Here is a 23,307-nt window from a genome sequence, read left to right on the forward strand (position 1 = left end):
ACTACCGAAAGCTGCTGCGAGTAACTCCACTTTGACAGGAAAGCCTTACAGTAGTCCTTCATTATTTTAGGAATAACCGTCTTGTAGCCTATTTTTTTTAATGGCTCAATTAAATGCAAATTTTACCCCCAGCAAAACTTCCCAAACTTGGTAGACAGTTTCTTACACAAACATCATAACTGGAAAATGCCTTCTAGATGCACAGAGCTGCTGAACTGCTACCCTAAGCCGAGCGCTCGGGCACCAGGAGCCACGCACACTGAGTGCCAAAGCAAAGGCCAAGCCCGCAGCGAGCCCTGCGCTGCTTCCCCGACTGGCAGCACTGCCCTGGCTGATGCAGTTACATCTACCACGGTCCTGGCCATCCCAGCACCAATTACAAAACCTCCCCCAACCCTTCCCGCTGAAGCGCTCCTCGGGACGGTTTCCTCCTCACTTTCAAAAGAAAATCAGGAACCGGCATTTCTGTTCTCCTTACGCCAGGATCGCCTACACAAACCAGTGCACACAGAGTGGGTTTTGCCCTTTAAACTTTCTCTTTCAGAAAGTTATTTGCAAACCCATTCACCATATGCCCAAGCAGATGCTGAGCAGTGTGACACTCAACCCTTGTGAAAGCTAAAGATCTTTATTATTCACCTGCTTGGCTCTTTTACTGCCTTTTGCAATCAGTGGATTCCTCAAGACAAGAGTGCAACGTTTGAGGTATAAAACAAACCCAACAAACTCTCAGTGTTACACCAATGGCGATACCATGTAGGATAAGCCAAGAGTACCAGTAAGGTCTAAAACCACAAACTTTGCCAGCCCTGCTCTCTAGATTTTCACATTAACCTGTACCACAGTGATACTGCTGATCAATAAACCCTTGCAGCAGCCTGCGAGGAAGGGAAGCATTGCCTCTGTTTGAGGAGTGGAGAGAGAGGGAAGGACATCCATCCCGTGGAGGTCTGCACTGAGGGGACACAGGTGTCCCAGCCCCAAAGGCTGGCACTGAACAACACGCCCACCGCTCTATGGAGCTAGAAGCTTTTCAGTGCCTTAAGAAACCACACCTGAAAGTCCTGGCAGGACAAGGGTGCAAGGGACAGCCTAAAGTCCAAAGCGACACTGTTAGGTTAATGTTTGCTAAATCACAGGAAGCACAAAGAAAAGGTCCAACAGATACAGCAAACTTGTGCAAGATAAGAACCCGTGCAAAACTGCAATCGCTCCCAGCCCCGTTCACCACCCACAGCCAGAGCCACGGAGCCTGTTGCTCCTGCCTGTACTGCTGCAGAGGGATGGGGCTGCTCCTGAAGTTTTTCATTCCCTTGCTGGGACTGGTACTGGCCTTTTATTTTTATTCAGCACCCGAGAATTTCAATGAAGGTAAGTCATTGGAAAAAGATGCTTTAAAACCACAGGCAGCAAGGCTGCTGCCAGAGCGGCAGTGTGTGCCCACGCAGGAGCGCACAGGCCGTTTGAAGGGCCTTTCATAGCACAGCTGGAAAAGCCAAGGCACGGGGGGCAGGGGGCTGAGGGCTCGGAGGGGAGTTCAGGCAGCTCCTGGGACAAGGGGTCAGAGCACCCTGTGCTGCACGGGAAACCTCACAGGATTATACTGGATCTGCTGGGACACACGGTGTCTGATCCAGTAGATGATTCATTTTGGAAATTATTCAGCCTGGAGCAGAGAAGGCTCCGGGGAGAGCTTAGAGCAACTTGCAGTGCCTGAAGGGGCTGACAAGAAAGCTGGGGAGGGGCTTTTTACAAGAGCATGTAGCGACAGGACAAGGGGAATGGCTTTAAACTGAAAGAGGGGAGATTTAGATTAGATATCAGAAAGAAATTCTTTACTGTGAGGGTGACGAGGTGCTGGCACAGGGTGCCCCGAGCAGCTGTGGGTGCCCCATCCCTGGAAGGGTTCAAGGCCAGGTTGGACGGGGCTGGGAGCAACCTGGGCTGGTGGCAGGTGTCCCTGCCCGTGGCAGGGGGTGGGAACCAGATGGTCTGGAAGGTCCCTTCCAACCCAAACCATTTGATGATTCTATGAAATATAGAATTTTCCACTTTAAATATTTAATACTTTTATTAGCCAACTCTCGCCATTTCCTAAAGCTGCTCCCAGACCAGGCTGGGTGCAAAGCTCAAGCCTCACACGTGCTCCCCACCAAACCGGGATTAACAACCGGGCTCCGGTCAGGGTCTGCATGAGCAGCTCACACTGCAGCAGGGCAGTGGTGCTGCCTGCAGCTCCCTGCACCTGAAGGCGAGGGGCAAAGAGCTGCGGTACCTGCATGCGGGGGATGGTGTGGGCTATGCCAGCTCTGAGCTCTGCATCCTCCTCTCCAGAGATGCTCCGGGGAAAACGAGTGATCGTGACTGGAGCCAGCAGTGGCATCGGGGAGCAGATGGCATATCACTTGGCACGCATGGAGGCCCACCTACTGCTCACGGCACGGACGGAGGCCAAGCTGCAGAAAGTAAATGGCAAGCAGAGCGTGCCAGGCTGGCAAAACACATTTGCAATCCAGAACGCCACAGGCAGGCAGAATGCAGATATTCACCTTGGCCCAGGCATGCAGAGATGCCAGATACCCTACAGAGCCACCACAGCATTTCCCCAGCATGAGCCTGTTTGAACACACACAGAGCCCACTGCAACAAATTGCGTATTCAATGCTAACAGCATGGCATTTCTTTCTCCGCAGCCTTCAGCTATGAATTCTGCCACCACCAAGGACAACACTAGTCTGCCCAAGTCCTGGTCTGCTCAGCCCTTGCCCTTTCTTAAAGCCTGAACCATTTTTGCATCCCGTATACAACAGAATCCAAATTAAGCAATCACATTCCTATTTATAAATATTAAATATTTGGCTCAGATGTGCCATTGTCTAAGTCTGCAACCAGAAACATTTCTCTGAGCAATGTGCCTCCTCCCGTGAAGGGAGACAGGTTTCCAGTGGGACAGAGAGATGCACTGCCCATCTGCCCCAAGACAGCCTCAGCCTTCGTGGGATGGGGGGTCTGAGGAGGGGAGTCCACTGCCCACACCACTCTCGCTGTCACTGCAGGTTGTGGAGCGGTGCCTCCAGCTGGGCGCCGCGTCTGCCCGCTATGTGAGTGGCTCTATGGAGGACACCGCATTCCCCGAGGTGGTGGTGAGGGAGGCTGAGAACACCTGGGGTAGGTGGTGGGGAGCTGCCGCTCCTCACTCCCCAGCACACCCCGTGCTACGTTGTGGGGCCATCCTGGCCACCAAGAAGCTGCTTTGGTTTGAGATGCTGGTTGCCAATAGCAAACATGCTCTGCTTGCAGGAGGCCTCGATATGCTCATCCTAAATCACATCGGTTACTCCTACTTCAGCTACTTCAACGGGGATGTTGGGCATGTACGAAAGCTCCTGGAGATCAACTTCCTCAGCTACGTGGCCATGACCGTGTCTGCGCTGCCCATGCTGAAGGAGAGCGAGGGCAGCATTGTAGTTGTTTCATCCGTGGCAGGTGAGCACACAAGGCGCCAGGCGCTCCCTGCCCACATCCCTTCCTCTGCCTGCAAGGAATCCCTGCTGCGGCTCTTCTTCAAAGACAGAATAAGGACCCTAAGGCAGACAGCCACCCCGCTGGGAGTCAGGATCAGTGTAAGGTATCCCATATGCACAGTTTGAGTCCTCTGGGCCATTTATATTCTATGCCCTGTCCCGCTAGTCTCTTTGCACCCACTAATCACCTTCGTGCATTGGAGTCAACGGTACGCCACAGCAGGTTATTTTATGTGCGTGGCCACAGATCACACACACATTTGCTATACGTGGGTATGCATGCAGGAATACAAGAACAGAATCACCCACAACTGAAGGTACTTTATGCCACTGTATGCCATATGTTACATTTTAAACATTCCTGCATTTGTTTATTTCTCTCAAGCATTTGTGACAGCTTACTGTGTCACCCTAAATCACAATATTATAGTTACTTGAAGGGCAAGAGGAACAGAGAGCCATGCGGCTCAACACCTGCCCAGTACACAAACCCCGACTTTGTGTCCCTGCTCCAGGTAAAATTGGCTCCCCGTTTGCTGCTCCCTACTCTGCAACAAAGTTCGCCTTAGATGGATTTTTCAGCTCCTTGCGACACGAACTCATCACAGACCAGGTCAATGTCTCCATCACACTCTGCATCCTGGGCTACATCGACACAGGTAAGCTCGGCATCACTGGGGCCTCGCAACTCCGTGCATTTCAGACAGGGCTGAGCCCACCAGCCACCCTCTGGCCCTGGGCTGCTCAGCACGCTGCTTCCCACCGCTGCTGGACCCTCAGCCTGCAGTGGCTGGGCAATCGTGGAAACCGGACCTCCGCTCCTTAAAAGTGTGGCCCGAGACCTTTGACTCTGCTATTATCCTTGAAATAAACCCAGGGGAGGTGGGGATTCCATCCAGTGTCACTCAAGAGGTGAAAGGAATGGGAAGGATATCGCCATAATTGTTATTGAACTATTCTAAGCCTCGTCAAGTAGGTCGGGTCCCCAGAGTTTGTCAGAGGAAGCTACAGACACCCCGACTAGGCTGGTGGTGCCTGTGGCAGCCCCTCCATCTGACACTGCTCCTTCCCTCCCTGTCCTCCCATCCCTGCAGAGAACGCTGTCCGAGCGGTCTCGCATGCCATCCGGGGCACACCAGCGCCGAAGGAGGAGTGCGCGCTTGAGATCATCAAGAGCGGGACGCTGCGCCAGCGGGAGCTGCACTACCCGTCCTCAGCGGTGAGCAGCCTGCTCCTCCTTCATGCCATAGCCCCCGACTTCCTTGACTCCTTCATCAGGAGCAACTATAAGGTGGAAAACATCAAAAGAACATAGCTACCGGGGCAGCGAGCACGCCAGGACACCTTGTGCCAGGCACGAGGGAATTGGGTTTTAATCCAGCTATTCCAGTGCCCTTTTCCACATCACTGGGGCAGCCCCATGCTGATGCACCCTGGCAGCCTGAGACGGGATGCACCAGAAGACTACAACACACAGCATGAAAACATCCTTTTTAGTAACAAACTCTTGCAACTGGCTTTTTCCAACCAAGACGCACTTCAGAGAAGCTCCAGGTGGCAGGATCTGCTGCCAGTGTCCTGCTCACCAGCAGGAACCACTCCCCCATCGAAGCCACAGCAGCAGCGGTGCTGAGCGCTGCAGGAGGCGAGCTGAGCCGTGGCCCAGAACAAGGATTAGGGCCAGCAGCACAAACCACCCAAAGCTACAAGAGGGCCTTTGAAATGGGGATTATTATTTTTTTTTTTTGGTCATGTATCCCTTTCTAGGCTGGTCTTTGAAAAAAATAAATTCTGTATTATTTTACAAGATCTCTGCTTTTACTTACATTCCTCTTCCATGCAAACAGGCATAGAGCCCTTATCAGCGCCCAGCTGGTTAAACCAACCTCCCTGCATGATTTGCATTAACGCTGCTTTCACTTCCTAAAGACCTTAATGAATTTCTGCCATACATGACCTCTCCTCAGCTGCCGATACACACTTTTTTTCCTTTCCAATCTGCAAGAAGCCTTAAAATAATAGCATTACTGTACTTCCCTAAGTCTGGATTTCTCTACCCCAAAGCAGCTCGGGGAGACTCCGTCACCAAGTGCCACAAGCAGCTCCGCGAACCAGCGCTCAACCTCCGCCTGTTGGAGACTAGTAAAGGCAGATGGCCCAAAAGATAACTGCTAGCTCTGCGTAGAGAGAAGCTAGACACCTTGGGGTCCCAGGATACCCCGAATCCCCCGCGAGGCAGGCCCCTGCGCCCCGCAGCCGGGCTGTCAGCAGAGACAGGAACCGGGGCTCGGCTGCGGCTGCAACGTTTCCTGTTTTACAGAGCAAGAAAAAGAGTGAGAGCAGCAAAATGAGGTGGTTGGCGTGAAGATGACAGTTGGAGCGTGTTCGTGCCTGATAACCCCCGGCTCCTCCACAGCGCTCACAGGGTAGGACGGGACCCCTCGGGCCAGGTAAGTGCCCGCAGCGCTGGGGCTGGCGAGGGGTAGAGGGGCGCAGAGGCTGCCGCGCCCAAGGCAGCAGCACCCACCTTTTTCCCCTCTTTTTTCACCCCGCTTTCAGCCGACAGGATTGACACCAGGAGGTTGTAACATGAGCCAGCAAGAAGTATTTTTTTTTTTTTTTGGTTTCCCTTGAAGCGAGAAGCGCAACAGCTTGGCAAGCAAAGATAAAGGACATGGTTTTTAATTAGAGAGGGTAGTTTGGGGTAACAGAAGGCGGAAATAGAGTATTAGCTTGTCAAGAAGGCCTCAACAGTTTGCTCAGCTTGGGGTGAGTAATGGACTGTGTATTTCTTTAAGCCTTACCTTCCTTTAAAGCACATTTTTTGGTTAACTGAGGCTATTACAACAGCTGCTCTTGGGACAGGCTGGGCAGCCAGAGGCAGTGCAGGTGGGAGAGGGGCTCAGCTATTCCCAACAGGACAAGCTGGATGAGTGGGAAGCGAGCAGGACATCCGAGTCCGGGATTGAACACGCAATTGAACAGTTTCTAAAATTAAGAAAAAATTGGTTGAAAAATGCTTTTCAAGTGCCCTGAAGAGTTTGGAGAAGTTTCACTGCAGATACAAGCTACAGATTTCATACCCAGCTTCAAGGGAGCACGTTGCGGGCTGTTGGCATACGTCCAACCTGCATTTCTCTGCGTGAAGCTGTTGGCCAGACCTTGCCTTGCCTGCCGGGCCAAGGAAAGCACGTGTGCTCCAAAAGGAAAGGGATCCTTACGGTACGGACATGAAAGCTGCACGGGAACAACTTGCTCAGCCTTTTATACCCCTCTAGCTGTAAGCACATCACAATAAGAAACACCTGAATAATGAAATAATTTTGGGACCCTTCAGAAAAATTAAGCTAAAATTAGAGCTGCTTCAGAAACTATTCAAAGAGGAGAATATTCAAATAAAAATGAACAGAAGTGCAGTGCCATGCTTCAGGGGTCTCAAAGCCTCCACCCCCGTGGCGCAGCGCTGGGAGCAGTGCCCTGGCGGTGGGGTTGTAGGCACCTTCCCTGCCCAGAGCAAGAGCTGACGGCCCAAAAGTGCCACTCCCCTTCCAAAGGGAGCCCCTGCAGCGAAGAGGTGCACTAGTGATGAGCTTTGAGTACACCAGAGCCAGCACAAGGACAATAAAAAAAAAATTATGGAGCAGATTTTAACGCAGACTAAAAAGCACGGAAGTATTATGTAAATGGGGTTTACTTGTTCCCATTTTTTTTTCCATTAGACTCAACAACTTCCTAATTGCTCGAGACCGAATGAGACCAATGAAGTTTTGGCGGTTTTGTTTGACACTGGAGAATATTTAACCTGAAGTTTGAGACAAAATTCCGCCCCCCTCTTCCTACATTAACATGATTTACTAAATATGAGAAAAGCCCCACAACAGACGCGGCCACAGCAGCTCCCAGGCCGAGACCCCTGGGGCTTGGCACCCGCTGAGAAATGCCCATGGGATATGCACGGGGGTGACGAGCCTCTTCCCTGCCGATGGGGTAAAGGAAGAGAAGGGGACAGGGCTTTTGCTCAAGGGGAGGAAAGAAGAGGAGCAGTCATGAGAAGTTATTGCTCAGCTTTCTCTTAGACTGATGCAGAGGCAAAGGCCCCGATACACTCAATATGACCAAAGTACAGTAAACACCAATGCACTGGCAGCTTGCAGCTGTGCAGAGAAGTCCACAGGAGGGAGGCGGTTTCATATCTGTGCCCTGTCGTGCACACAGACAGTGGAGCAGTGCTGAAACGGAGGAGCTCCTCCTTTGGCCAGGCCACAGAAACAGAGGCAGAATTCGTGCCCAAGGCAACCTGGTACCATTGAGAGCCTGTGCCCCCAGTTCTTGAGCACAGCTTAACGATGAATTAATCCCAAATCGCAATGATCAGTCACTGCTCTTGTATTTGCAGTGAAGGAACCAAGTCACAGCTTGGCTAACGCAGACCCAGGGCTGCAGCCCATCGGGCGGGCAAGCGGAGGTGGGCAAGCAGAGGGTCAAGTGGTACACAGCACCTGACCCAAGAGCTGGGGAGGGAGGGAGCAACCAGGAGAAAAGCACTTTGCAGCTGTGGCTGTCAGAGAGCAGGTGTGCTCAGACCTGCAGGGACTTTGCCAGGCAGTCCATTAAAAAAATGCAACCAACCAACCAACACCACCAAAAAAACCCACCCAACCCCTACAACACTACAAGGTTTCCATTGCTCCAGATCTCTGTCTGCACACAGAAAAGGCAGCTACTACTAAGACATAAAATGCAACTGCTTGAAGAGTAAGTCACACCACAGCACCACTATATTTGGGCCCATCAAAAAAAAAACAACCCAAAAACAAAAAACCCACACCCGGGCAAAAGAAAAACACACTTAGAAGAAGTTTACTGCAGAAATAGCAGCTATCTCTCTTCCTGGGTTTTAAGCTGCCTGAAGAGCTCTAGAAGTATGCACAAAAGAATTTGTTTGAATAACAGATGGATTTTATTTTATTAGGAAAGGAATTCTCTCAGGGGAAGCAGTGGAAGCATCATTGCTTGGTAATGAGGCCAACTTCATGAGGTTGTGTTAACTGTTGGAAATTCTGTTCTCAGCATCCCCTGGGTCAGCAGCCACCCGAGGGATGAGCAGGCGCAGTGTGGTGTGTTTTACACACAAGTTCACAGACAACAGATTTCTCCAGGAGCATCACTTGTATCCACTGCATGAGACTCCAGGATCAGTGTCCAATACTGCACATTCACTTAATCTTAGAAATAACTAGTTTTCACTCAGGTCGCGTCTTTTCCCTTGGTTTCATCAGGGCAGAGGACCCCAGAGCAAAAGAGGGGGCGTCTCAGACCAGTAGATCTGCACCCAACATGATCAGCCAGCCTGAGAAGGCACGGCTGCAGCACAGGCGCCCGAGCGAGAGCTACGATGAGAAGTGCGAGCGGCGGCATGAGTTGCGGGAGACCCTGCGACGGCGAAACAATGTGACAACCTGCCGGCGCCTCGGGAGGGGAGTGGAGGAGCCGTTGCAGAGTCCTCGGGAAAAGGAATTCCTGAGAAGGAGAAACCTGGCAAGCAATGCTGGAAAGACACTGCTGGGACGCGAGCCTAAAGCATGCATCCCACTGGACCCCTCCTCACAGGTGGAGTCAAGACCACCCGACCTGCTCCAGGTAATGCCCACCCCCGGAGCACAGCTCACTGCTCTGCCTGCTCCAGCTAGCACCCACTAAAGCATCCACAACCTGTCCAACGATCGCAACAGCATTGGGATCCAAATCACAGCACGGCCAGTAAGTGAGAATGCACAAACAAAAACGTGCATTTCCTTATAAACCGCAGAGCTGGGAACAGGTAAATGCTGTCACCTCACCCCCAGCATACTCCTCTCCTGTTTTCCAAACCCTGAACCAGACAAGAGATTTTCTGCTGTTTCTCCAAGTACAGCCCCACATCCTAGCCACTAGACTACAGTTTTGCACTTACACAAATTATTTTTACCCTTGAAAACTAAGCTCTAAACACCTGGCTTCCCTCCATCACCTTTGCTGTTAGCAGGAGGGGTGCAGGAATTTGGCAGCTCCCTGGTCCTCATTACCTACCCTGTGCTGCACAGCTAACACAGTACCCCAGAGGGCTCACCGCCTTGAGTATCACCTATAGAATGATGCAGTGCAAAACACCCCAACCCGAGAGCCAAACAGATTTCCTTCCAAATTGGTATCCCCATGCAAAACAAACAATTTTCCCGGTACATTGCAAGTTCATCCTAGAGGCTTCACAAACCTACGTGAGCAGGGATGGTGGAACGCGAGATGACTTAACACAGGCACACCCTCAAGCTCCCTTCGCAGCACAGGAGCGTGCACAGCAATTACCTGCCTCCTGCTGCCGCTTGGTTCACCGGGTTTAATCACCCGCTAGACAGCAGGAATCTGGAACAAGCATTTACATGCACACGGCCCATGCACGGCACCTTCCCCTGTTTGGTTTTGCAGAGGTAGCAAGGGGCAAGAGGCTGGGGGGCGTGCAGAGGGGCGAGGGGGTGAGCACTCTGCTCCCCAGCCCTGGGGGGAAGCGCTGCAGAACAGGTACCTCTGCTCCAAGGAGGCCAAACAGTTAGCAGAGACCTGACCAGGGACCCAGCCCACTGCCACCATGAGTCCTCAACTTTTCCAAAAACAGCTCAAGACACTTTGAGGAGGTTCCTTGTCCTGTTCTGGGGTGTGTGTGCCCCACCCCCACAGAAGCCAGCAGGTTTCCTCCACTTCCCCACAGAGCTCTAGAGCTGCAGCAAAAGCAGCAGGTCCTTGTGGATTTGCCATGGTTTCTTGGCATCTCCTGGATGTTTTTCACCCACAGGTCACTGCAGGTACAAAGCCTGGCCCAGCCACAGCCCCTTCCCCTCCATTCCTCTCCAGAATGGGCTGTGAGATGCTGACTCGCGCTGCCCTCTTGTTCCAGCACCCATGGAGCTGCCCCACGTTCCTTCCTGCACACCCCCCACTCAGCCTCAGTGTCCCCCTCGGCATTTCGGCAGAAGCTGTCCCCAGGCAAGGTGCCTCCATGAACACCCAAGGTAGGTGAGGGATGCTCGGGTTTCCTGGCACAGCAGCAGCTGCCACATTTCCCTCCCACCTCTAAGCCTCCATCGAGCTGGTGGCTCCCCCCTAACACGAGCTCCCCTGTCAGCAGCCCCACACCTGTGCTAAGCTTTACCATCCTGGTTGGAGTTTCCCTTGCAGACTGCAGGTGTTAAGACTATTTTCCCTGTGGAGGAATAAACAAGCCCAGCTCACAGCTTAACCACCAGTGCTGCTGAGCAATGCTCTGCCCTACAACTTCCCTGTAAGCGCCCCAGACTATTCAGGGGTCTGGGGGCTAGCTTCAGTCAGCAGGGTTACTTAACTTCTCCTCCTCTGTCCATCTGAGCAGGACTCTGCCTCTTGTCCCTATTGCGCTACATTACTGGGCACTGTTTAAAGAACTGCTCTCCATCCTAGATGCAATGCCGTCTGAGAGCAGAGAGAGACACCCAAACAGAAGAACATCACGGCCCCTCAGACAGGGCAGGGATCATTCACATCCTTTCACTCTGCTTTCACAGGAACCCAGACCCTCACAAACCCAGGCGCAGGAGTGAAAGACTCAAGCCAGCAGACAGAGTAAGCCAGTCCTCCCCCAGCTCCCTGGGCTGCGAATTCAGATACCGCAGGGCAGCAGCCCCCGATGCCCAAACGCACTTCACCCCAGCACCGGCTTTGGCTGGGCAAACACCTGCACTCTGCTGGGGCTGGGGGCGAGCAGCTGGTGTCCAGAGCCATGGACTGCTGCAGACCCCTGCATCCCCGTACTTCAGTAACACAATTTTTTTTTTTTTTTTTTTTTTTAGTTGTGGAATAGCAGTTTTAAATAAGGTAAGCAAAATACAGATAACAACTAACCTTGAACTCCTGCAAATGAAATCAGTTTCTAAAATTTCTGACTGGGACACTGACTCGTGCTGAATTTCTATAGTTTCAAAAATAATGACACTGCTCCCATAGGAGAAAAAGGCACTCCTGTCCCATGGATATCAACTGTTCTCATTCAGTCCCTGCCCTGATTTGATACACTGCGTGGCAAAGATGCCATAACCCCAATGCTGTACGCTGCTGCAGAAAATATTTTTGCTTCCCTGGACAAAGCAAACGAATCCCCAGCAGGCTCTGCTCCTCCACCCAGACACAGCCTGTCAACTTCAGCTGTACTTCAAAATATTTGGATTTTGTAGCCAGCTCATAAAATGTTTCTAAACTGAAACAACCCGATCCTTTTCCAACATTTGCCCTTTCCCTTTCAGGAAATCATGCAGCTGTCCAACTACCTGAAGGTAGGTACCAAATATGTGAAGTACCTGCTGGGAAAGCAGGTCTTGGGCAAGCACAGCAATACCTTCTTTTTAATTATTATTAACCAAATGGGTGTTACACACCAGATTTCAATGTGGCCAAGAAAACCTACAGATAAGCCACCGAATTCAAAGACCTGCCCGAAACCCCCCGAGTGGCCCAAGCCCTGGGCCCGAGCCGGAGGGGAGCAGAGGGTCCCCGCCAGCCCCGGGGGTCCCCGCTGACCAGCTCTCTCTTCCCCACAGGAGGCCCTGCACCGCGAGCTGCTGCTCAAGCAGAAGATGGTAATTTTGCAGGAGCTTTTCTCCACGCTGCTGCAAGCATCAGAAAAATCCTGGCAGGTACCAGAGAGCTGCAGGAGGCAATTCCTGCTGGTGCTGGGGGGAGGTTTTGCCTCGATGGGAGGGGGCTTGTGTGCAGAAGCAGGAGCACCCCACATGTCTCCCCTCCTCGCTCGGAGCCAAGCTCTATCTCTGCCCGGCTTCGGTGCCTCTACAGGCATGGAAACGTTACAGGTTTTAAACGCAACGCTGTCACCTCACAGGGAAGACACCACGCAGAACCGTTCCCCACAAGTAGCTGTTTGCTCTGCCTCTTTCCTTGCTATCGCCTTTCCTTTTAGGGAGGGTTGAATATAAACTCAGAAGTTAGGGGGTCGCTTTGCTTGAAGTTTTCCCTTTTGTGCCCTAAAAATAGTTACAAAAGTACTTTGCTTTCAGATCAACAGGAAACGTAAAACTTGTTTCTCCTGTAAGGTTTGGGTTGTTTATACTCGCCTTTCCCACTTGTTCTTAAATAAAGAACAGAAGCATGTAAGTGGAAGCAAATAATCAGAATAAACCCAAACAACCATCTTCCACCAAGTTTTCTTTCCTAGTCAAAACAAGTTTCAAGTATCTTGAACCAATTTATTTTTTTCTTCCCCCCCCCCCCCCTAAAAATTTTAGGTGCACCAAACCGGTGCACCCAAGTACTGGATGGGGGAAAAGCCAGACGGTTTCTTAACCTGAGAACACAACAGCTAACCCACCCGCCCAGCACATGCAGCTCCTGCCAAGCTGCCGGCCACCAGTGTGCTCCTCACTGGGATGCGCAGGGACATCCTTCGAACACACCACTGCTCCTGTCCCTTTCAGAGATGGGTCCTGGGCCCCAAACACAGGTCGAGGGACTCCGTACCACGATGCTCTCACACGCCTGCTTAGCCTTAAGTGCACTGTGGAATCATGGCCCTTCATCAACCTGTCTCCCCGCAGCTCAAAGAAAATCCTCTGGGCAGTGTTGAACAAGGACCAAGGGAAAAATTTTTTGTTATCAGGGGGTAAAATTAAGGTGATGCATTTTATGCAATATATATAGTGTTTTACAAAGGATTATTAAATCAAATATTAATTTAAAGTTCATTGTGCCATTAAAAAAGCAGTTTGAAAGTTCTGTTGGAGCAGAAAAGCAAATGATTGGGTGAGATAGTACAAAAAACTTGTGTTAGATGTTCTGTGGTTAGAAACTTCCGCCTTCGCTTGCTTCTTCAAATATAATATGAGCAGGAAAAAACACCCTGACACACTCTGCAGGAAGTAGCCATGAAACCTCAGATTAGAAACAGGTGGGTGCACTTTGCTTCTTGCTATCTCTGCTACAGAAGAGAGACTTTGCTGCTGCATCTTGCATTCAGCCTTTTGGCAGACTAAAAATTAACTTGCCGCTGGCAATGGAGACAACAGGGCAAGCAAGGCAGCTGCTGTCTGCTCGGAGGGAGTCTCCTGGTAGCTGCGGGCAGGGGCAAGGGGCTGCTCCAGGAGGTGCTGGCAAGGGGAGGTATGGACAGGTCCTATACCTTAACCCTGTGCTGTGGAAACTGAGGCTTGGTTGCCCACTTGCAGGCTGAGGCAAGATGCTGAATGTTTGTTGCAGCAGCTTTTTAATCCTTTCTAATATTTTGGGTTTCAAAGAAATGCTATTGCACACATGTGAACGCTACGGCAGTAGCTCCTTAAACAGCCCCAGAGTCATTTTTGAGGCACCGCTTGTGTTCATGGGTGCTTCTGTCTTGATGGAGCAAGTGAATATTCCGCAGGAGGACGGGGGTGTCATTAAACTGAAGGGATAAAGCATTCAGTTCCTCCCCCCCTCCCATGGTTTTACTTCTGGGTTAGGGAGACCTTCCTACTACAGGTCTGTACCTTAAATCCCCCATCTGTGGTAAAATTTGCTTAGTTGATTCAAAAAGGCAGCCAGATGAAGGAAGCTAAGTAAGTCTCGATTATAATTAAGAAGAGAACAGCTTGAAATTAATTACTCTTAATACAGAAGAAAATCGCTACTTTGATATATTATTCTTCCCCTCCTGACCTCTGAAGCTGAGCCTGACTTTTGGGAGTCCCTTGCAGCTCTGTAAAGTTTAAGCTCTTTGTCTTTTCCAGTGCTTCGCTACTAGTTCTTTTTCTAGCACCAACATTGTGTTTGGGCAAGCTGGAAGCCTTCCAGAAACAGCATTGATTGTTACTGCTTTAAACCAACTATTTAATGATTAAGGGAAGGAGTATCAGAGAATTCACTGATCACAGAACAACCAAAACACTACGGCCATCAGCCAAAACCAATTTAAAATACTTACATGGCACTTAAATGACAGCAGTAGAGAAACGCAGAAGAGTTTGGGAGAGGTTTTGGAGCTGCCCATTCAGGTAACCTCTGACTCTCTGAAGGAGAGGGCTGCACAGGATTCAAATACTGTATTTGCAAGAGTGGGCGTATTTTTGAGCACATTAGCCCTAATCCCTTTCTCCGCCTTGCTTTAAATCGGTGTCTTTGTGCGCTCCAGTGAGGCTCAGTGCAGGGATCCCCAGGTAGCGTTCAAACTGTCACCAGAGCCACTGCAAAGAGAGGAAAAGCTACCACCATCTGATAGTGGTGGCTGGCAGAGGGGTTTTTGCTGTTGTTTTGGTTGGTTGGTTTGTTTGTTTGTTTTGGGTTTGTTTTTTTGTGGTTTTGTGGGGGTTTCTGTTTGGGGGGGTTGTGTGTGTGTTTTGGGTTTTTTTTTTTATTTATTTTGTTTGGGGTGGGGGGTGTTTGGGTTTTTAAGCCACCCCTTTCATGTAGGTAATCTTCAATATAAGCGCTTGATCGAGATTTGCTTATAACTTTACTGGTCAGAAGCATAATTTCTTATCCCCTCCCACATATACGCACACATGCAGTCACCCCTCACTGCCATGCTGTTCTGCTAACAGCCCTAACAGACAGCTTATGCCATTTAGAGAAATCTTTACACTGTATGTTTTTGCCAATTTATAAGCTGCATCTCCATGAAAGGAGTTTGCCAGCACATTTCTGCTCTGAAGCGTAGGAAGGGCCCAGTGCTCCGTCACCTTGTACTTTGCACAGTCATTTACATCTGTGCACAGCAGCCGTAACACCACCGCCATCCAACGTGAACCTTTGCAGACAGCAGAATAAATTACACTGCAGAGGAAAAACTAGGCATAATATTTCATGTATGAAAATACTTCTCAAAATTCCACCTACTCTAAGAGGACAGAGCCTTTAGTTCTTTGTACCAACAACTGAACTGGGAAGATTTGGTCTTTGGGAATGTAAACTTCTGTGCAAATGTAAACAGTGCTAAGACGCCAGAGAATCTGGTTTTGCTTGGGTCTAACAGCCATTCCTGCAGCATCAAGGGGTTGTTTTCACAGGCTTGACTTCAAACAGCAGTAAGCTGAGATGATACCAGCGTTCTCAGTACTGGTGGTGGAAAAACAGCCTACATGAACTCTTTGCTAGAAATTTTATCTGAATTTGCATGCAGTTTGGTTTCACAAAACCCAAGAAGCCTGACTAACACCGAGAGGAGATTATAATAAGGAAAATGAATCATCGCTGTTGTCCTCTATCCCCCTGCCCAACTGCTAGATGTTGCAATGCAGACCCAACCTATTTCCTAAGGGAACCAGCAAGACAAGACCTTAGCACCAGCTGGAGCTTTAGGCAAGGAGCGCTGCAGGGAGGAACCACCAGCCAGGGAAGAGGGCTGCACATGGGGACAGGTGGCAGCTAGGCTTCTGCCAGACCTGTCCAGACGAACCTGAAATCCCCTTGCTCTTAACTTCTCATCTCGCTGCACATACCTGCACCCAGCAACCAGTAGAACTGCCTCAGGAGAATTTTTCAATGCATAGAAGTTTTACTTTCCCCATATCCCATTTATTCTGAGATGGTGAAGGCTTATTTGAGCTCTGAACATTGAAAAGACTTTGACCACACTATTACAGATGGAGTGAGAAAGGGAATCAAAACCGCAAGCTAACAAAATATTGGGGTCTTATTGTATAGTTCATGATTCCACATATCAATTCAATTGTGTTTTTTCCCCAGGGTCAGCTGAATGAAGATAAACTAAAGTGTAAACTAAGGGCTCTTGAAAATCAGCTGCAGGCTTGCACCCAGGTAATGTCTGATTGACTGAGAAACAAACATGGGAGAATAAAGGCACCAAAATGAAATACCAAACCATGTAATTAGGTTGGGTCTCAGTTTCTAGAGCAATCTGATTAGATATGGATCTGAAAACGATTTTTCCTCTTTGCTGAAGCAATGCTATACAGCAAATCAGCAATAGCATTTACACACTCTGGATTTGCTAATCTTCAAATTTAGCAGGATTAGGAATACATCAGATGAGACCCTTCAAGTACTTTAATGCTTCCTTTCAAGAGTTACTCAAAGGAGTGTGTGAAGAAGATCTTGATAGAGATGGAGGACCAGAAGCAGACCTACGAGCAGAAGGCAAAAGAGGCTCTTCAGAAGATGCTGGAGGACAAACTCCAAACAGAGCAGCAGCTGCAAAACTCTCAGGTAAGCAACATGTTTTACACCTGGCTTTGCTTTAAACGAGTCCCAGCAGTGACAAAGAGCCCCCACATTTCAGGGAAAGGCAAGGACTAGCTTGTTATTAGCAACTAAGATGCAAAAATACCATTTTTTAGCTACTGAGCAAAGTCCAAAGCAGTTTAGTGATAACCTGGGCTCATTTTGTGAGCCACGCATCAGGTTATAAAAACAGCACACAACTGGGGAAATACACTGTTGTTTGGCAGTTTTAACAGTAATCCCTTCTCCTCCACCATCCCTTTGGCCCATCCTCTGCACTGCACACACAGAGGGAGTGACAAGCCACACACAGACATCTGGGGACAAGGTCTCCAGAGGTGCCTCTTCTGGAGATGCTCTTTTATATGAAAATGGATGTTCCCCAAGAGGTAGCAATTTGCTTTGACCTACAGGATAACTGGTATTTTTAGAAAAACAAGTAAATCTTATCCCAGATACTACCAGGCTTCTAAATCCTGGCAGCACAGGAGCTCAGCCCCACAGCAAAGCCTCTGCCCACATTCGCTCTGGCCATCAGATGGCATCAGCCCCACGCGGGTTATCGTGGCCCTGGTGCACAGGCAGCGATGCCCCAGCCCCGAGGATGTCTTTCAGGGCAGTCTGGCACGGTGCTGCTCGGCCGTGGGTCACAGCCCACCCGAGGGTCCTTGCCTTCTTCCCTAGAGAAGCCTGGCAGCGACGAGAGAGGACCTTGCCTTCTGGAAGGAGCACTACACTACGCTCAAAGCCGAAATGACCAAGGCGCACACCGAGCTGGAAAACAGCTTCCACGTTTTGCAAAGCGAGCTGCAGGTACGCCAGTTCCCCGCAGGAACAGCATCCACGGGAGCTCACATTTTCCCATTTGCGAAGTAGGGAAGCCCCCAGGTTGAGATCACTAGATCATAAGTCCCTCTTGACCAAGCACAACTCGGTTCTCAGCTCGTGGCCACCTTTCCTTGCCAGACAGCTGGCTGGCCCACGGGCTGCCCAGGGCTGGGCTGATGCTGGGGCCCTTCTCGCCCCCAGCGAGCGGCCACGCAGAAGGAGCAGCTCCAGCAAGCTCTGCGCAGCCTGCAGAGTGAGCACACCACGCTCCGCCAGCAAGCCAGCACCCTGCGGGAGGACAACCACCTCAAGGCCGAGCACATCAGCACCATCGAAGGTACTGTCTGCTGGGGATGGTGGGGGGCTCCATTCTCCAGACCAACAGAGTATATAACGAAATTACTCTTAAAATCCTGGTGCAAAGCCAAGTACACACACAGGCAGAAGGCTCGCTCTCTCTGAACGTACTGCACACCTCATCTTGCCAAGCAAGCTTCGGGTTCCTAAAGTTGTTTCTAACTAGATTCGAGGACTTCAAAAAAGTCAAGTGACTCTTCTGGAAGAAAGGATGGAATGGGAGACCTCAAAAAAAAAAATAAAATCAAAGAGGAGTCCTCAGCTTTGATGAGGACTTTTGCATCCTTATCAGACCCATCAAACCCAGCAATGCAAGCCCACTGGTGCCCCTTACTGTCTGAGGGGCTGCTGCATGGTGCTAGGGATTACCAGCTTGTAAGTATCTGCTAATAGCTCCCAAAGCACCAATTCAGATAAAGGCAAGGAAACTCACACATACTTCACATGGCTATTTGAAAACACAAGGAAAAGTAAATGGGTGGTAGTTCTGTTTTCATAACAGGCCTCACACAAGCAGCTTTAAAATAAGCCATATATTAATAGAATGTAAGGCACAGCTGCCAAAGCTGGAAAGGCAATTAACAGCTAAAAAAAAAATTAAAAAAATCACATCCCTTCTGAGAGGAAAGTTCAGTAACATCCACTCCATTTTACACACATAGAGAAGGGGAAAGCTGCCATCCTTGCATAGAGATACACAGAGATTTACACCAGCCTTGATTTTCCTTCCATTTCAGATAAATTGCAAAAAGAACAAAATCAGAAGGTAATGCTAGAGGCAACAATCAGCCACTTGCACGGTAAGTAACACAAAAGATGTGCAGAGTAAGAGGCCTGCATTAGCGATGCGGAGGATAACAAGCAGCTTTTTGCATTCACAGACTTGATAGAGAACCAGAGGAAGGAACAGAAGACCCTGGAGGCGGCGGTGCAAAGGAAAGGTCAGCACACTTTGTAACTCCCACCTAGCACTTCTCTCGCTGGCCACAGGAACATTAGACCTGACTCTAGAAGAAGTCTGCATTGGTTTAGAATAAAGGATTATTTTAAAGCTGCACAAAGCAAGTTACTAGATTTTGCTAGTTGGCATTAAAATGTAAGTGTATTTATGATGCAAACAGTTTAAAAAAATAAATCGATTTAATTGCAAATTCTACTTCAGTGGCTACACCCGGGTTTTTTCCAAACAAAATACATTCCAGTTTATAACTGCAATTACAGCTGTACTTGGGGGGGAAAAAAAAAAGTAATAAAAGGCATTTTAACTCTCCCTTCCCTCCATTTCTGGCAACTGCTTAGAAATATTGTTCTGAAGCTGATTAACTTGCAGCTACAGCAGAGCCAGAACTGTGATAATTAACTCTGCTCCTGTGTCCTCTGCTGCGTGCATAGCACACAAATGTTATCTTTAAACTGCGCTGGGTAAACAAGATCTAAAGCAAACTCAAAGCCTGGACCTGTTTCTCATCAGAAGCCTGACTCTTTTCTAGACCAGGTTTTCACCACGCAGACCCCACCTCTCACTCCTGCCAAGGAAAAAACAGACACTCTATTAGAGCAGCCAGAGGAGGAGGGAGAAGGAAGTCTGACGGATGAGATGCAGAAAAGGACATCCCAGCTTACAGCAAAGGAGAACGAGGTGAGGAAGTCACTGAATCACAGCTGGGACTGAGTTACCTGCCAGGGAGCGAGCTGCTGGTGCAAGTGCTCTAGCAGCAGCACAACACATCACACAAAAGCTCCTGGAAGTAACCTAAGCTTGCCATCTCCTGTAAGGATTCTCTCTGCTGAATTTTTATCCTGGTACCAGCCTTACCTAAATCCCTAATGTAGCATCTCCATGCAAGGGGAGGGCACCAGTAGCCTGGCACCCGGGGCCGTGGCAGTAGGGCCCTCCCCATACAAACCCATTTCTGCTCTCACAGACAGAAGTCAACAGTCTCACGGAGAAAAAGCTAAAGCCACGCTTTTAAGAGCTGAAACCCTGAGCACAAAGGAAGGAGAGGAGGAAAACAAAAGCCTTACAAATAACAGGAAGGGACTACTAACAAAAGTAACGCCCTTCCAACTGGGCTGCAAAAAATTCAAGGCTTTCAGACCTCATACATGTTCTTTCCCATCTAACCATGCCTTCAGCCAACCAACAGCCCCACAGTTCTTACAGCACTACTCAGCAAGGATTTACAAAAAAGGATTTATAACTTACTTTAGCCGAGCTTAGAGCCACATGGGAGAAGAGCTTGTCCTACTAACCCGTGCCAGTGAGTGCACCACCTACATCAGGCATCACCCAGTATCACCTGCGGAAGGGATTTTGTAAAGCACAATCACAGCAAAAGGGAACAGCTGGGTGTGGGGCAGCTGCCCCCGTTTGCCCTTGCCGCCTCCTTCCACAGCTGCTGCTCATGCACGAGGAAGGCAGCAGGGTCTCATGCTGCACGGCCCTTCAGGATAAAAGGTGCTCCCTGGGTTTTGTTGTGCAGCACAATGAAGGCATCTGTCCCATGTCTTGGAGTGTTTAAAGGGCTCTGCAATTGCTCTCACAGTTGGTGAAATGCATATTGAATTTCAGAATAAGAGGTAAACCCTGCCATGAGTTTGCACTCCATATCTTCTTCCTGACCTGCATGCTTCTATAGTCATAAAAATAATTATTGCTTCTTTTTCTCATGTGATGTGGAAGATGGCAACTAAGCCAAGCAGGTCATGGGATGGTAACAGACCAGGCATTGCCTTTGTCACCACATTCCCAGTAACACTGAGTTCTGCTCTGTCCCCTGTAGGTACATACGGGCATACAGGTAGCAGAAGCGAAAATCCCCTGTCGCTGCAGCACCCACGCGCAGGTGAAGCGCTGCAGCTGCTGCGGGAGTCCCGCCAGTCTTGGTGTGTACAAAAGCGAGGGGATCCCTCCGGCTAACGGACCCTTGCTGTGCTTGCAGTGCGCAGAGCTGCGCTCCGAGCTGGAGGCCCTGAGCGAGGAGTACCGCTCCTGCCTGACCAGGCTGCGCCAGTGCCGGGATGAGCTCAACCGCTTCCAGAGCAAGCAGGGAAAGGTGGGAGGCGTTCCTCACCCCAGCTCTCAGTACTTTCAGACCGGGGCTGCAGATCGGTCTGGGGAAAATTCCCATTTATTTGTGCAGTGTGGAAAGATGAATGACATGTTTGCTTGGGATGAGAAGTTTCCTCTTCCCACTAATTTCCTAGTAACACTTGCTGCTTCTTGCAGAGACAGCACGGTCACTGGATCCCTCTCCTGGTGGCAATGATAGCAATGGCTATAGCCACCTTCCTCGCAAGTTACAGACCATGAAGTACCTTCTCAATGACTGACTTCACTGCAGGAACTGACTTCTGCTTCACCAACAGCAACGTGCCCTCGCTGCAGCGCACACTCTGCTGTTTTGTAGTTACATGTTTGGTTCATGTCCTGACCTGGTCTCACTCCAGACAAACCCCTGCGGCTCCAATAAAAGCTGGGAGATCACCCCTTCCCTTGGCTGCCTTAGTTACTTGGCTCCAGTTGAAGGTTGCGCTGCCAGTCCCTGTGTCACTGAGGGACAAAGCCACTCCAGCTGCCGCTGCTGGGGCTCACGCGGGGCAGGAGGGAGGGGGCACCCCCTGCCCTTGGGATCCAGCCTCCCCCGTTTTCATGCCCAGCAGCTGAGAGGACTACAAAATTCTCTCCCTTTATTTATTGCCTCCCTAAATGGGAGGTATTTGACCCTGGGCCACCCCTACTGGTACCTGACAGCTCAGGGAGGCTTTTTAGCACAGCCCCCTCATACTCCCCCGCACACTACCTCTCCTGAGCAAATTTCCCAGTTCACCCTACTGTTCGTCTAGCCTGTCTCGTGGCCAAATGTCCCTGCAGCCATGTCTGCCTCCCTTTCACTGCCAGCACCACATTAGTTCACAGAGACAGGGGTTTTAAGCCCCTTTAGAAGCTGCACTGTGCAGGTTTTATGGCCCTGGTTCAAGCACAGGCTCAGCTACAAGGCAGTGTGTGACACCACCTCGCACTAGTAGTAAATGATATGGAGCCTACAAAAAACTCCACAAATCTAAAATAACGCGGCGTTTGATTTTTTTATTAATCCTCAGCTGTCGGCAGCAAATAAACATACCCTGAGGTTACATGATGCTCACCACAGCCAGGATCCAGGCTGCAGAGCAGCTCTGAGCGCGGACATCCACACGCTGCTCTTCTGGCAAGTACACGTATTTGATTTGCAACTGGCCTACAAGGTCGGGGGCCCGAGATCATCAAAGGTCGGCCCTTGGTGCTCAGGGGCCTCTGGCAGGAGCCTCAGCGGGCCGTGCACACGGGGAGCCAGATGCCTCACCTCACTTCCTGATGCGAGTGAGAAAGGCCAAAGAGTCTGAGTTCTACAAGGCAACTGCTGGAAGAGACACCACCTCGCTGGAAATGCAGAGTCCTACAAAGTCACTCTGTGCTCTGAAGGCTTCCTTCAGCTCATCGCACCAGGCGTCCAGCACCTCCTTCAGCTCCACGCAGAGGCTCTCCGGGATGCTGAAGGAGTAGATCTGGACCCTGAGACCGTCCCTTATCCTGGGGCAGGAGGCCTGGACCGTGAACACCCTCAGCGGCATCAGCGCCAGGCAGTTCTCGGTGCCTTCCTCCATAGAGAAGGCGTAGGCCGCCGGGTAGCCCAGCAGCACCCCAACGATGGTGCAGAGGTTCCAGCCCGCGGGGACAACTTCGCTGGAGGACACGGGGCCGGCGCTGGCGGCCTCAGCAGCCCCTAGGTGGGCCAGGAGGGTGGCAAGGTGGCTCCTGATGGCCTCGGCCTCCGCGGGGCCGCAGAGGGCCGGGCACCGCCGCCCCGCCGAGACGTCCATGAAGGGCGCCGGGCGGGCACGCAGCACGGCCGCCAGCCTCCGCCGGGCCAGGCCCGGGTGCAGCACCAGGGCCGAGCCCTCCGCGCCCAGCAAGTGGAGGCGGCCCGGGGCCAGCCCGGCCTCCCTCAGCCGCGCCAGGTACCGCCGCAGCTCGGCGGGGCCCGCCGCCCCGCAGTCGTACAGCAAGGCCGGCTTCAGCCCCGCCGCCACCGCCAGCACCTCCCCGGCCAGCTGCAGGGCGCGGCCTGCCGGCAACCGCCGCCGGGCCCCGGCCCCCAGCTCCTCCCGCGCCGCCGCCACCAGCCGCGGCGCCGACAGGCCGCTGCCCGCCAGGGCCTCCGCCTCCGCCCCGGCCGCCGGGCCCATGGCCGCCCTGCGCCGACGGGAACGCACCGCCGGCCCCAGCGCTTCCGGGTCGGGCTCGGCGCTGGCGTGGGCGGTGGTCCGGGGCGGAGCGGCTGGGTCCCGCCCGGGAGGGACGCTCCGCCCCGGCTCCGACCCTGGT

At 51.1% G+C, this 23,307-nt stretch overlaps 3 protein-coding genes across 6 annotated transcripts; 2 read left to right on the forward strand and 1 right to left on the reverse strand.

Annotated features, from left to right (window-relative positions):
- Positions 1 to 61: 61 nt before the first annotated feature.
- LOC308054606 (11-beta-hydroxysteroid dehydrogenase 1-like) lies at positions 62 to 4,753 on the forward strand. The gene is made up of 4 exons (XM_080367703.1): positions 62 to 1,371; positions 2,335 to 2,465; positions 3,057 to 3,486; positions 4,040 to 4,753. Exons 1-4 carry the CDS (start codon positions 1,017 to 1,019, stop codon positions 4,348 to 4,350), a joined length of 1,227 nt encoding a protein of 408 aa, XP_080223829.1. The 5' UTR covers positions 62 to 1,016; the 3' UTR covers positions 4,351 to 4,753.
- Positions 4,754 to 5,446: 693 nt separating this feature from the next.
- TRAF3IP3 (TRAF3 interacting protein 3) lies at positions 5,447 to 21,433 on the forward strand. 4 transcript variants are annotated; one of them, XM_080367698.1, is made up of 17 exons: positions 5,447 to 5,974; positions 6,084 to 6,293; positions 8,804 to 9,164; positions 10,456 to 10,570; positions 11,099 to 11,156; positions 11,384 to 11,408; positions 11,834 to 11,863; positions 12,128 to 12,223; positions 16,260 to 16,331; positions 16,599 to 16,739; positions 17,439 to 17,567; positions 17,784 to 17,919; positions 18,677 to 18,739; positions 18,821 to 18,880; positions 19,430 to 19,578; positions 20,723 to 20,995; positions 21,169 to 21,433. In XM_080367698.1, exons 3-17 carry the CDS (start codon positions 8,862 to 8,864, stop codon positions 21,250 to 21,252), a joined length of 1,734 nt encoding a protein of 577 aa, XP_080223824.1. In that variant the 5' UTR covers positions 5,447 to 5,974; positions 6,084 to 6,293; positions 8,804 to 8,861; the 3' UTR covers positions 21,253 to 21,433. The 4 variants fall into 4 exon arrangements, with proteins under 4 accessions (XP_080223824.1, XP_080223823.1, XP_080223821.1 ...); XM_080367697.1 differs by lacking the exon at positions 6,084 to 6,293; XM_080367695.1 differs by lacking the exons at positions 5,447 to 5,974; positions 6,084 to 6,293 and adding an exon at positions 6,355 to 6,746.
- A 571-nt stretch (positions 21,434 to 22,004) lies between these two features.
- LOC308054614 (UPF0739 protein C1orf74 homolog) lies at positions 22,005 to 23,306 on the reverse strand. The gene has a single exon (XM_080367715.1). The coding sequence runs from the start codon at positions 23,166 to 23,168 to the stop codon at positions 22,329 to 22,331; it is 840 nt and encodes a 279-aa protein (XP_080223841.1). The 5' UTR covers positions 23,169 to 23,306; the 3' UTR covers positions 22,005 to 22,328.
- Position 23,307: the final 1 nt, after the last annotated feature.

This window comes from Falco punctatus (genome assembly GCF_963210335.1).
Source record: "Falco punctatus genome assembly, chromosome: 17".
NCBI lineage: Eukaryota > Metazoa > Chordata > Aves > Falconiformes > Falconidae > Falco > Falco punctatus.